Source organism: Rutilus rutilus, assembly GCF_951802725.1.
Source record: "Rutilus rutilus genome assembly, chromosome: 24".
NCBI lineage: Eukaryota > Metazoa > Chordata > Actinopteri > Cypriniformes > Leuciscidae > Rutilus > Rutilus rutilus.
Window position 1 is genome coordinate 1,505,570 of NC_140228.1, and position 14,243 is coordinate 1,519,812.

The window sequence follows — 14,243 nt, forward strand, 5'->3', positions numbered from 1 at the left end:
TTTAAGTTTAAGTTTTGCATCTAATATTTGTTTTATTTTATTTCAGCTTTATTTTAATTACTGGAAATTAATTATAATAGTTTTAGTTAACAATATTATAAATGTAATATAAACTTAGTATTAATAATAATATAAATTATAATAAAATCAAAAAAAATAAAACTACATTATTTATACATTTAAAATAGTTATTTTCATTTTATTATAGTGTTTATTAATATTTTAAAGTAGCTTTTATTTTTATATTTTCATTTTTCATTTAGTTTTTGATTTAATTTTTTTTTATAAGTTTTTAGGGTTTCTTTTAGAATAATTGAGAATATTTAGAATGTACTTTCATTTATTTTTATTTCAGTTTTAAGTTTTGCATCTAATATTTGTTTTATTTTAATAGTTTTAGTTAACAATAACATAAATATAATATCAACTTAATATAAACTATATATTGTACAATGTATATAATTTATATTAAATTAATTAAATTGTATATTAAAATATAAATACATTAATTATTTATACATTTAAAATTGTAATTTTCAGGTCATAGCAATACAACTTAAAATGGTCTCGTTCTGCTCAGCTCTAAAATAATTAATCAGGTATAAATGACTTTTTGTGAGTACAATCTCTATTGCTGTGATCATAAACAGACAGGAATGGTCTGACCTGTGGAGTGTACTTCAGTATCTCCCTATGATCCACCAGTGCAGGTTCAGGAGTTGATTATTATATATATATATATATACAGTTATATCACTGCTGCTGTGTGATCATTAGTGGACGGCGGATGGACCCCGTGGTCGGTGTGGTCGGACTGTCCCGTGACGTGTGGGAAGAGTACACAGATCCGCACCCGCGCCTGCATCAACCCTCCGCCGCGAAACAACGGCACACACTGCACTGGACCTGAGAGAGACACCCAGGACTGTCACGCTGCACTTTGTCTTGGTACTGGAATAGACCTTTTCCTTTTTTTTTTTTTTTTTTTGCTGATGCACAAAATGATCCGATCCGTGGCTCAAGAACTGTAAATGATCCGACCCGTGAACTCTGTGATGCGTTGCACCCCTCTTGTGTTGTGACACCATGACCTCTGGTTCCCCCAGATGACCTTTGCCCCTGGTCCCCGTGGTCTCCCTGTTCGCGCAGCTGTGGGTCAGGCGTGATCTCCAGACGCCGGGAGTGTGTGTGTGAGGACGACGGTGATGACGCGTGTCCTCCGGAGCTCGAGAGGGACGGCGAGGAGACACAGCTGTGTTATAAGAGACCCTGTCCAGGTTAAACCCAAAGAACGCTAATATTGATGTTAGCCAATGAGAGCAGTGCTTCTTCATGCATTGCTCAATTTTCAGATTTTGCTCTGGCTCTTTTGCTTCCATCACGTCTTCTTTGAGAATAATAAAAAGAAAGCATCCAAAATAAAGATTGAATGGGAATAAAACTATAAAATTATACAAAAATTAAAAAATTAAAAATATGGAAAGATCAAAAGACATCCAAAATGAAACAACAATTTTGAACTTGGAAAATACATGCATATTTAATTTGATAATGCCTCATTTTTATATTTAAACATAAAACTTGTTATACAGAATTAAATGTCTTAATATACTGTGATTATATAGCTGGTATAGTGATATCTATTATTTAAAATTTGACTTGACTTAAAGTCCTCCTGTAGTCAATCATTTCATCCCTTAAAACTCATCTTTGATCATCGATATGACATATTCAAATGTTTTTTCTTTGAAAAAAATGTCTTCATGCCTTAAAATATCTTGACTGTAACTCGACACCCTCGCCTCATTTAGTATGCGCGGTTCTATGAATATGCAAATTCACCCCGCCTCCACTCACTCACTCAGCTCAGAGATCCACTGGTTGACGATCACACGTTGATCTGATTGGTTACAAGGTAGTTTGTGACGTCAGAAACACCAGCGATTTCAAAGCGTGTTTTTGAGACTGTCTTTGGTTCCCTGCAGTTTTAAAGTCCACATGAATTCAAAATTGACCATATTTACTTTGTTTGCCTAAATTGATCGTTTTGTGGTGAACAATTCATCCATCCAAGTCAATCCACACAAAAAAATTTTTTGGCTTCGTAATCTTTAATCAAAATCTGAAAATGCCCCTCCCCTCTGCATTGGAGGACCTTCTCTGATGACGTATGTTTGACGGCTTGGTTTGGGCAAACGCTTAACCACTCCCCTCAAACCGTTAGTCTGTAATGAGCGAGAGATGGAGAGGAGGAGCGCTAGAGTAAAACCCTGCCCTCTGTTCAATATTCCTTTTCACTGGGAAATACGTCACAACACTGGAGAAAAGTCGTTTGCAACTTCCGGTTCACGCGGACTTTAAGGAGGAAATACTCAGCAATGGTGTCGACTTATGAACTTACACATGCTTTGTCTTAAAGCATATTAAACACACCACATAGACATATAAACTACATTAAAAGCTGGATTCTCACCACAGGGGGACTTTAAATTCGGCATGAAACTGACGTTACTCTAGTCTTTTCTTCCCTATTGTAGGAGAGGGATGTTAACGAATGACGTTCACTTATAAATCATGTATAATAAACATTGTAACATTCTGTAAAAACAATATGAATTGTCAGTTGACTTTAACCGTGGCTGTGTTCCTCGTTCTCTCCGTCAGCCTGTCCGATGTCAGAATGGAGTGTGTGGAGCGAGTGTTCGTGTGTGTCTCAGTATCAGCAGAGGTTTCGTGCGCCGCTCGTGTCGGCCAGTAGAGGGCAGAACTGCAGAGATCTGGAGCGCCAGCACCGACCCTGCACACCTGACCACTGCCTCGGTGTGTGTGTGAACAGCCTTACACACACACACACACACACACACACACACACACTGGAATACCATGGTACCAGGGTTTGAAATTAACTTTTTCACTCACCGGCCAATTTGGCTGCTAAATTTTTACGTTACCGGCCATTCAGAACTTCTACTAGCCAAAGTATAGTAGAAGTATAGTAGAAGTATAGTAGAAGTATAGTAGAAGTTTCAAAATATATATATATATAAAATTAAATTTGGATTTTATACATTTGTTCACTATTCAAACTAAATCCTGTCGTCCAGCATCTCCTCCTTCCTCTTTCATCCTTTTCACCAAACATGTTTTAGGTGGACAGACGTGTTAATGTCAAACCCTGCACGGTACTCTGCGTGATTACCATTCAAATCCCTTTATTATATAATACAGTGTATGAAAGGCAATTCAACAAGAATCATTCAAAAGTTTGAAAAAGACCCTTTAAAGTTCCTTACAACACCAAATATCACTCAAAGTCTAGTTTCAGGCTCTACTAGAACAGGTTTTCCTGCTTGAATGTTGATTATTCTCCTCATATTCTCCATTGTTGCGGCTCCTCTCTTCCCAGTCTGTCAGTAACGCTCTGTTTACTTCCTGTCTTTATGAAGCCCCTCCTCCTGAAAAGCACACTGTGCTCTGATTGGTCGGCTGGAGCAGTGTGTTGTGATTGGTCGAGTGCTTCGAGTGTGTTTGGGAAATGTCCCGCCCCTTTCCATAACCGCCAGTTTAACACACTACTAACTAACTCAACCAGGCCCCGCCCCTTTATTCTGCTTATGAATTATTATAATGAGGAATATTGTGACGTGTTCGTTCCCGGAAGAAACTCGAGACTACAGTGAGTTCAGGAACACTGACTCTGATATAGAGAAGAGCTGGAGCTTCTTCATGATCACACAGCAACATCACACACTGAAGACTGATGAAGATGTGAAAAATGATTTGTTCTTTCAATCCTATATTGATCTGTATGTGTGTTAGACTGTGAGAAGCCGTTCCTGTTCTCTGAATGCGGATCTCCCTGTGAGAAACACTGTGATCTGTTGGGTCAAACACACACGTGTGTGTCGCGTCAGAACTGCACAGCCGGCTGCTTCTGTCCCGAGGTTCGTTTTAACTAACACTGCACACAAATACACATTTTCATTAAGAGATTTTCATTAAAGGGACAGTTCACCCAGAAATGATCATTTAGTCTCCTTCAAGTTGTTCCAAACCTGTATGAGTTTCTTTCTTCTGTTGAACACAAAAGAAGAGCTTTTATAATCTAACAGCTGATTGGACCCCATTGACTTCCCATTCTATAGAAGTCAATGGGGTCCAATCAGCTGTTAGATTATAAAAGCTCTTCTTTTGTGTTCAACAGAAGGAAGAAACTCATTTGGAACAACTTGAGGAAGAGTAAATGATGGGATAGAGGAAATAATTTTTTGGGTGAGCTGTCTCTTTAATACTTCACAATAAGGTCTCTTTTGTAAATATTAGAAATAATGAGAAATATGTATTTTACAGCAGTTAATCTAAGAAAGTTGTCCAATTTTAGTTCATGTTAATCCACAGTGAATTAACTAATGTTAACAGATTTTAAAAAGTATTAGGAAATGTTGAAATTACCGTTGACTAAGAGTAATAAATGCTGTAGAAGAGTTGTTTTGAGTGACTGAGATGAAGACTATATAAGATTGTGTAAGATGAGATGAAGACTGTATAAGATCATATCAGATGTGTATCAGATGTGTATGGAGTGACTGAGATTGCGTGTGGTTGTCTCATCAGGGTCTCCTGCATCAGAACGGATCGTGTGTTACTCAGGATCAGTGTGGATGTGTTCAGCTTCTCCATCAGGACTCAGACAAACCTGTGGCCATCACTGTCCAGCAGGGGGCGCTGGTGACCATCGGCTGCAGTACATGGTGCTCTATCTATCTATCTATCTATCTATCTATCTATCTATCTATCTATCTATCTATCTATCTATCTGTCTATCTGTCTATCTATCTATCTATATATCTGTCTATCTATCTATCTATCTATCTATCTATCTATCTATCTATCTATCTGTCTATCTGTCTATCTATCTATCTATCATATATTTCCTACTATATGTTTATGTATAATATAATAAATATATAAAGTTGTATTAGCTTTCCAGGACCACAACTATTACTTTTATCATAAATAAATAATCTGTGCTATCATGTTTAAACCAGTTCTGTTGAATTCTCATAATATATTTACATAGAAAGTAACCAAACAAACCAACCACCCAAAACACCCTGGAAACTGCATAGCAACACATTGTTATAGCGATTTATTTTCTTCAGAGAATCTAAACATCCAGTCTTTTGTGTGTGTGTGTGTGTGTGTGTGTGTGTGTGTGTGTGTGTGTGTTTCAGTCTTTGCCATGACGGCTCTCTTCAGTGTGATTTACGGGAATGTGAAGGTAAATCTCCTCTATTTATAACCGTATAACCACATTCAGCGTCTGTTGCTCCTTATTTTAGTCCCAGATCACATCATCTGAAATCTAATAACACTTTTCTGACTCTTCATAAATAAATCACAATCTCTCTCTGTCTTTCACAGTGATGGTCAGCGAGTGGTCAGAGTGGACCTCTTGCTCTCCATGTATCCCAGCATCCTCTGCTCTCCCCGGTCTGGTGTCGGTTCAGAGACGGTACCGGGCCTGTCTGGATGTGGACTCTGGGCTTCCGGTCCGCGGGAGAGAGCGCAAGTGTGATGAAGAGCTGGAGGAAGAGAGGATCTGTCCACAGCCTGACATTTGCACCGGTGGGTCGTCTGTTGTTGCCATAGTAACACTTCATCAAACGGTTCCTGTTTTTTTTTTTTTATCAAACGGTTCCTGTATTGGACTCTCAAACGTCTGACTGGCTTTAAAGCAGAAACTAAAGGGCAGCGGATCCGGGGTGGGCGGCACTGAACCGCACTTTTAGCTAACACTATAAACAAAACACATTCGCACTGGATGGAATGTATCTGTCCAATGACTTGGCTTGGCTCATGAATATTAATTAGTTGATGTGAAACAGTGTAAGTATCGTTAACTTAGGGGCTGTTTACACGACACCGTTTTCAACTAAAAACGTTAAACTTGTTATGCGTTTTGGCCGTTCATTTACACGACAATGGCGTCTGGGCGCCTGAAAGCGCAAGTTTTTGAAAACGGTCTCCGTGTAAACAACAAAAATGCGAATCTCTGAAGACGATGACGTCATGCACATGCGTATTACGTGTTCAGTCTATTGTGTTTCTTCGCCATCTACTGGCCTGGCAGCAGAATACAGCACTTTTAGTCGTTTTTTCGCGGATCCGTGTGAATGGGGATCGGTTTGACAATGTCTGTATGCGAAAAACTAAAAGGAAAAACTTCTCCATTTTAAGCATATCGTTGTTGTGTAAACGTGCCCTTAAACTGTTAAAAAACATTTTTGTTAATTGAAAATAAGCTACAATTATTTATATTCAGGACTCCAGACTACAGATGGAGGCGCCAGCACCTGATTTTGTAGCTCGGGGGGGATTTTTAATCATAAAGTTAATTTAATTGTAAATAAATTACTATTGTTTTGCATTAATAAGTGCGGTTACTAATATTATTACATGTTTGGAAATTTGACATTAAAGCACTGAGCTTGAATTGAAACTGTTATAAACAATAGTAATGTGAATATATATTGCTAATTAGTGCCGATAAGTCAATAAGTGCTCCTCTGCCGCCATCTACTGATTATATTGGTAATTTCTCGTCTTTTTTTTTTAAATAAAAGTGTTTGTTTGCCATGAAGTTTTCGTTTTTTTTCACATCTTAAAACTTTTAGTTTTACAAATCATCACATTAAAAAAAACATTAAAACTGGGTAATATTTCAACTTTGAAGTGCTGGAAAAGTGTTAAGCCCTTGAAAAGTGCTTGAATTTCTCTCTTTAAAGGTTGTACGAACCATGAGATGAATGTAAAAACATTTGACTATTTCTGCCACAATACCATGGTTACAGTTAGCATTACTACATCAAATCCATGTTGACTGTTGGTGATTTATGGATTGAAAAGCCTTCTATAACCTGTTCGTTCATGGCACAGTGTCTCCTGGTTTCCACATCAGTGCTGTTTGATCTGATATGTTTATAACAGAGAATTCTGCTCTACTTCTCACTAGATCTCGCAGTGATGTTATTAATACTGTAGTGAATTCAAACACTTTCTCACTGGATCTTGGATTGCCTTGACAAAGTTGAAGCATTAAAATTACTAACTTGAAATTACTAAAAAGCTAAAACTGAAAGAAAAAGAAGTTAAACCTGAATAGTGATATTCAAAAAATAAATAAATAAAAAACTGTAAATATAAAAACAAAAGCTAAATACTACTAAAATAATCATATTAATAAATAATGCTAAAATAACACTGATGTGAAATGGCCAGTCCAGGAAATTGTGATGTCATCTTGACCTCATTAATATTCATGAGGTCAGCTAGGTGTCATGACGTCACTGTCTGCTGTGTGTTTGGTCAGATCTGTGTCACTGGAGCTCATGGAGCGCGTGGAGTGTGTGTAAAGACCCCTGCAGTGGCGGATACCGCCAGCGAGAGCGCCGACCTTTGACCTCTGACCCCGGACCTCACTGCAGGAATCTACAGACACAGTCTCAGAGCTGCAACACGGGCCTCTGTCCTGGTACACACACATACATCTCATTTATTTACTTATTATTTTCTAATTTAGATGTTCATAATACTGTCTGTGTGCTATGTACATACATTTATTTTTGAAACTATTTTTACACACACACACACACACATACACACATATATATATATAGATAGATAGATAGATATTAAAACAAGTATATATATATATATTCAGAAATTAATTTATAAATATTTATAATTATTTTATGTAATTATATAATTAATTATAATATAAGTTATATTAATTGTTAAATATTAATAAAACATTTTTTTAATTTATATCCCATTTTTATTTATATCCTACTGTGAGATATATTTCCTATTTATATATAGTATAATAAATATATAAAGCTGTAATAACTATCCAAGACCACAACTATCACTTTTATAATAAATACTCTGGTTAATTTGAGGATGCTTTGAGTTTCGTGTTTAAACCAGTTCTTACAGATTCAGTTTGGACCACCTTATAGGTCATTTAGTTTTCCTATATTATAAATGACATTTTTAAATATATTCAAATAGAAATCAGTTATTTTACATTTTAATACAATATTTGACAATATTACAGTTTTTTTATATTTTTAATCAAATAAATGCAGCCTTGGTGAGCAGAAGAGACTTCTTCTAAAACACAAAAAATCTTACCAATCAAAAACTTTTGAACGTCAGTGTATATGTGATGTTTTCCTCCAATCACAGGTGAGCATTGTGAGGACAGAGGGCGTGTCTATGAGGACTCCTGTGCCAATCAGTGTCCTCGCAGCTGCGCTGACCTTTGGGGTCACGTCCAGTGTCTGCAGGGCTCCTGTCATCCAGGTATACATTCACATGTACATTTCGTCATTTAACAGACGCCTTTGTCCAAAGCGACTTACAAAATGAGGACTAAAGCAAGCGAGTCATCATGAAGAGGCAAGAACAACGCAAGAAGTGCTCAAAATACAGAGTTCAGGCATTGCTTAGAGATGCGTAAGCCAGACAAGGGAGGATTAAAGGAAAAGTAAAGAATAAAAAATATATATATATATATATATTAGTGCTGTCAATCGATTAAAAATTTTAACTAGATTAATCACACATTTTTTCTGTGATTAATCGCAATAAAAAAAGAAATGTTTTTGTACGTTTTTAATATATTTTATAATGTAATAATTTCACAGTTAATCAAATGAATGTAGAAACAACATAAAGACAGTATATTTTAAATAATTGTTTAATGGCATCTTTTTATGAATGAAGGCCAGTATTACTGATATTAATACAGCTACTGATTTTTTTTTCTCACATTTATTAGGCTTCAAAAATATAACAGTTTTTAATTTAAGTGAACTTAAAACAATGCTAACATAAACCCATAATAAATGTCATATTTATTCGTGCCCTTCCTGTCTTAACAGTTAGGAAATATACAGAAATTTAATAAAGTTATCAAAGTTATATGCAGTCTGCACTGCATAAACTATAAATTAAATAGTTAATCCTTATTAAAGCTACAAAAGTTATTTAGTCAACAGCAGTGAGTCATTTTCTCTGTTCCCTTTGTTCTTTAACTTTACTGACAGGAAGCTTTATTGGCTGCTGTCCCTTTAAGAGCAGACACACACACACACACACACACACGCGGAGCTCACCGTTTATATACTGTCTATGGATCTCACACGCGCCTCATTTTCTCGCAACTCTTTGTTCATTTTAGTCTTTATATAAGTCATTTAAGACTGCTCTTATGAGGATAATCGACAAAATTATTGTTATTGTTATTGTTAGTTCAAGCGCGAAAGAGAACTGGATTCTGGCGCCCTGTCTGTGTGTGTGTGTGTGTGTGTGTGTCACATAAGGACATTCACAGACAGCGCATTCTCTTTTGTCTTGCCGCGCTTGAAATGTTTAAAAGCATTTAAATGAATAAGAGCGTGATCATATAATGTAAAGCTAGCCAACGGATGGCAGAAAAGACGGATGCTGCGTTAATTGCGTTAAATATTTTAACACGTTAAACCAGACAAAAATTAATCGCATGCGTTAACGCGTTAACGTTGACAGCACAAATATATATATATTAGGAGGTTAAAGGGGTCATCGGACACCCATTTTCCACAAGTTGGGATGATTCTTTAGGGTCTTCATGTTTGTAACATACTTTGGTTAAAATTCCTCAATGTTTGTGTAAAACAACACACTTTTACCTCCTCTAATCAACTCTGTTCACAGCGACCCGTTTCGGTGCATGTCTCTTTAAATGATAATGACCCTCAATGGGGCGTATCCACACAAGACACTAAAGTGATGCCTTGGCGGACAGAATACAAATGGCTGAGGGTGGAAATATGTTAATAAAGGGAAATATGCTAAAATGGGAAATATGCTAATTTGGTAAATATGCTAATATGGTAAATATGCTAATATAGGAAATATGCTAATATGGGAAATATGCTAATAAGGGACAGTGCGTCAGTGGTCGTGGGCGGAGCATGAGACATATGACATCATATTGCTCAAAAAATCCAAACGGATGTTTAGTGTTTAGACTTTTTTAGGATAAAAAAAACAGGTGAATGGATTTTTATCATTGTATGGTGGTTGTGTCCACACACTGCAAAGACACATTGCACCCGATGACCCCTTTAAGTGCTCGCGGAGGAGATGAGTGTTCAGCTGTGTGTTGAATGTTGTCAGGGATCCCTCATTCGGGATGAGGGCGGGGAGATCACTCCACCAGCAGGGAACCGTGAATGAGAATGTTCTGGAGGGTGATTTTGCATCAGTGTGACCTCTGACCTCAATGAAACGGGAGATATGAGTGTGTGTCGTGTGCCGCAGGGTGTCGGTGTCCAGACGGCCGGCTGCTGCAGGACGGAGTGTGTGTGCGAGTGGACGAGTGTCGCTGTGGGGTTCCAGCGGAGAACGGGACGCTAGAGATCCGACCCGGAGACAACATCACCGTCAGCTGCAACACCTGGTCAGAGGACATCATCTGTTTATACATCAGGTTTACCTTAACCGTGAAAACATGAGTGTTCATCTGAGGGGTCCAAGACCCCAGGACTGTTGTCGCACTTGAACCACGAATACACCAAAAAAATGTAATGGATTTGAGGAGTTTTGTGATTGAAATTTTAAAAAGTAACAAATCCTTCCGTCTCGGGTCAGTTTGACCCCCTTAGGAATGAATGGAATGTGAGGAATGCTTCAGGACACATAGAAAAACTTCAGAAAAATTCAAACTAAAAATGCTAAAACTTAACCAAAAAATGATTTTATAATGTCTATATGTGTATCTGAATGCACACTGAAGTGAACTGACTTTAGGACCCAGAGGAACGGCTCATTTACTCCATATAGAGCTATAAGGCCATCTAGACTCATCAAATATCATCTTATATTATTTATTTTCCACAAGAGGTCGGCAAAGACACCCAATGTAAGATATTTAGAGCTGAATTAAAAGGGTTATGCATAAAATTGTGAGTAATTTTGAATTTAAGTTGAAAGAATGTGAGGAATGTGCTTAAATGACTAATTTATGTATTATTTATTGATTAAATCTAGCAATTTAAAGGTAAATAAAAAAATATATAACAATCTCCAAACAAATGGCATTAAAAAATAGAAAAAATATTATCAGAATGAAATAAAATAACCGTTCTGGACAAAAAAAAAAAAAAAAGGTATAATTTTTAGGGCTTCGTGTCATTTTTAGCCGCAAGGGAAGGATGAGGGAAGGATGAGGGAAAGATGAGGGAAGGAAAAGGATGTTTGTGTCACAAAACATGGCTTAAATATGTTAAATATGTTAACATATCTATATAAATACACAAATCCCAATCCATCTCTGCTGCAGTGTGTGTGTCAACGGCTCTCTGGCGTGTTCTGATCGGGTGTGTCCGGTCTACGGTCCGTGGGGGTCGTGGAGTGTGTGTTCGGTGTCGTGTGGGACGGGGCAGAGGACACGCCGACGGACCTGCACACACACACCTGGAGGACCGTCTTGTGCTGAGACCCTTCAGAGGGAGATCTGCTCACGGTCGCCTTGTCCAGGTGAAGCTACTGTCATTTACACTGCGTTTACTTACAAATACATGCTGAATTATCGATCTATACAGTGTAAAATTGTCACATTTTGTTAAAATTCCCCTGTAGTCAATCATTTTATCCCTAAAATCATCTACATATTTAAGCGTTTTTTCGTTAAAATATCTTGAATGTAACTCGACACCCCTGCTTCATTTAGTATGCGCGGTTCTATGAATATGCAAATGAGCCCCGCCTCCACTCACTCACTCAGCTCAGAGATCCACTGGTTGACGATCACACGTTGATCTGATTGGTTACAAGGTAGTTTGTGACGTCAGAAACACCAGCGATTTCAAAGCGTGTGTTTGAGACTGTCTTTGGTTCACTGCAGTTTTAAGGAGGAAATACTCAGCAATGGTGTCGACTTATGAACTTACACATGCTTTGTCTTAAAGCGTATTAAAAACACCACATAGACACATAAACTACATTAAAAGCTGGATTTTCACCACAGGGGGACTTTAAATAAAATATAAGTGTCAAATTTGTGTTTATGTGTGTGTGTATGTTTATATATATTCTGTGTGTGCTGTTAGCCGGCTGTGTGTTGAGCGATTGGTCGTGTGTGTGTGTGTGTGTGTGTGTGTGTATTTTAATGTTTTTGAGATTGACGTGTATTATTGTGTGTGTGCTGTTAGCCGGCTGTGTGTTGATGAGCGATTGGTCGTGTGTGTGTGTTTTAATGTTTTTGAGATTGACGTGTATTATTGTGTGTGTGCTGTTAGCCGGCTGTGTATTGATGAGCGATTGGTCGTGTGTGTGTGTGTGTGTGTGTGTGTGTGTGTGTGTGAGTGTGTGTGTGTGTGTGTGTGTGTGTGTGTGTGTGTGTGTGTGTGTATTTTAATGTTTTTGAGATTGACGTGTATTATTCTGTGTGTGCTGTTAGCCGGCTGTGTATTGATGAGCGATTGGTCGTGTGTGAGTGTGTGTGTGTGTGTGTGTGTGTGTGTGTGTGTGTGTGTATTTTAATGTTTTTGAGATTGACGTGTATTATTCTGTGTGTGCTGTTAGCCGACTGTGTGGTGAGCGAGTGGTCATGTGTGTGTGTGTGTGTGTTTTATAATGTTTTTGAGATTGACGTGTATTATTGTGTGTGTGCTGTTAGCCGGCTGGGTGGTGAGCGAGTGGTCGTGTGTGTGTGTGTGTGTGTGTGTGTGTGTGTGTGTGTGTGTGTTTTAATGTTTTTGAGATTGACGTGTATTATTGTGTGTGTGCTGTTAGCCGGCTGTGTGTTGAGCGATTGGTCCTCCTGGAGCGACTGCAGCGCCTCCTGTGGCGGAGGAGTGTCACTGCGCAGGAAGACGGCCCTTCAGGAACCAGAACCAGGGGGTCCGATCTGCTCCGGGCCCCTCGAACAACACACCGCGTGCAACACTAACAACTGCCTGCCTGGTACAAGAAATACAGCTGTACACACACACACACACACACACACACACACACACTGTAAGGACCTCCTTAGATGTAATGGTTTTTATACTGTACAAACTGTATATTCTGTCCCCTTACAGACTAACCCGACCCCTAAACCTGCCCATCACACCAAACTTTCTGCATTAAAAAAAATAAAAAAAAATTATTATGTTTATTAATAAATTTTGCTGAGCAAAAAGTCCTCACAAAGTAGGGAATCTCAAGTTTTACATTTTTATAGCTAAAGTATAGCTAAACATGCCCACACACACACACACACACACACACACACACACACGTCTGACAGCTGAACAAACTCAAACACAGTTAATGAAAGACAAACACTTATAGAGCACCTATAAAACCCTTCAAACACTCATATAATACCTGCAGTTTATAATGTCATAAAACATGACAGCACACGCTCATCATAACTCGCACTGAGTGTGTCGCTTCGCCTGCATGAATCTCATGAAAAACATCTTGGAAAATCAAGAATATCACAAGAAAAAAATAAGAAAGTATATTTGGCATAAAGACAATGAAGTTTACTTTTAGGATAATATTTACCTCCCAAATTCATATTACTGTGATGCAAATACAATCCCATGATTTCTCATAGAAAATCATCCTGTCAGGATGCCAATTTAATTGAATCAGTTGAAGTTTCAGTACACAAATTAATGATTTCTTTATTTTATTAACAATACAAATTAGGGATAAATGTGCTTAATTGTCATTACAATAAAAACACAATGAAAAAATTTAAATCCTAAGCGATTATATAAAATATAACTTATTTGCCTGAATTACTCTGACTGTGTCTGTTGTATCTTTATAGTATGCTAGCATGCATTTCATGATATTTAATTTGTCATATTGAGGTGAAATATAGTCGCAGTCTTTGACCATTTTCATGAGCTTCATCCATTCAGGCATGATAATCAATCTTCATGTCACATTTATGGCTTAATGTTTATATGCGGAATAATTTGCAGAAACACTCATTTTGTTTATCTTCCTTTTACCTCCATTACAGCTTCGAGTTGTTCTCTTGTTTGCAATTTTATGCAAATTTCAGTCGACGACAAGCATACACAAAATATTAAAAGAACATTGGCACTGATTTGCATTAAAGCAACTGGAGAAGAATCTGTAAAAAGTGAGCGAGGCGGCGTGTGACGGTCGTGTTCATTAATTGTGTT

General features: G+C 37.6%; 1 protein-coding gene across 3 annotated transcripts in view; it reads left to right on the forward strand.

Annotated features, from left to right (window-relative positions):
- Window positions 1-14,243, forward strand: part of sspo (SCO-spondin) — a gene marked incomplete at its 3' end in the record, with an annotated part of 121,608 nt that overhangs the window by 90,117 nt on the left and 17,248 nt on the right. For all 3 annotated transcript variants that reach the window (XM_084398407.1, XM_084398408.1, XM_084398409.1), the window contains exons 83-94: window positions 778-948; window positions 1,107-1,277; window positions 2,665-2,820; window positions 3,820-3,944; window positions 4,615-4,751; window positions 5,235-5,281; window positions 5,425-5,628; window positions 7,373-7,534; window positions 8,251-8,367; window positions 10,372-10,510; window positions 11,393-11,589; window positions 12,847-13,017. In XM_084398407.1, the coding sequence (XP_084254533.1) occupies window positions 778-948; window positions 1,107-1,277; window positions 2,665-2,820; window positions 3,820-3,944; window positions 4,615-4,751; window positions 5,235-5,281; window positions 5,425-5,628; window positions 7,373-7,534; window positions 8,251-8,367; window positions 10,372-10,510; window positions 11,393-11,589; window positions 12,847-13,017 (1,797 nt within the window). The remainder of the gene's footprint in view (window positions 1-777; window positions 949-1,106; window positions 1,278-2,664; window positions 2,821-3,819; window positions 3,945-4,614; window positions 4,752-5,234; window positions 5,282-5,424; window positions 5,629-7,372; window positions 7,535-8,250; window positions 8,368-10,371; window positions 10,511-11,392; window positions 11,590-12,846; window positions 13,018-14,243) is intronic.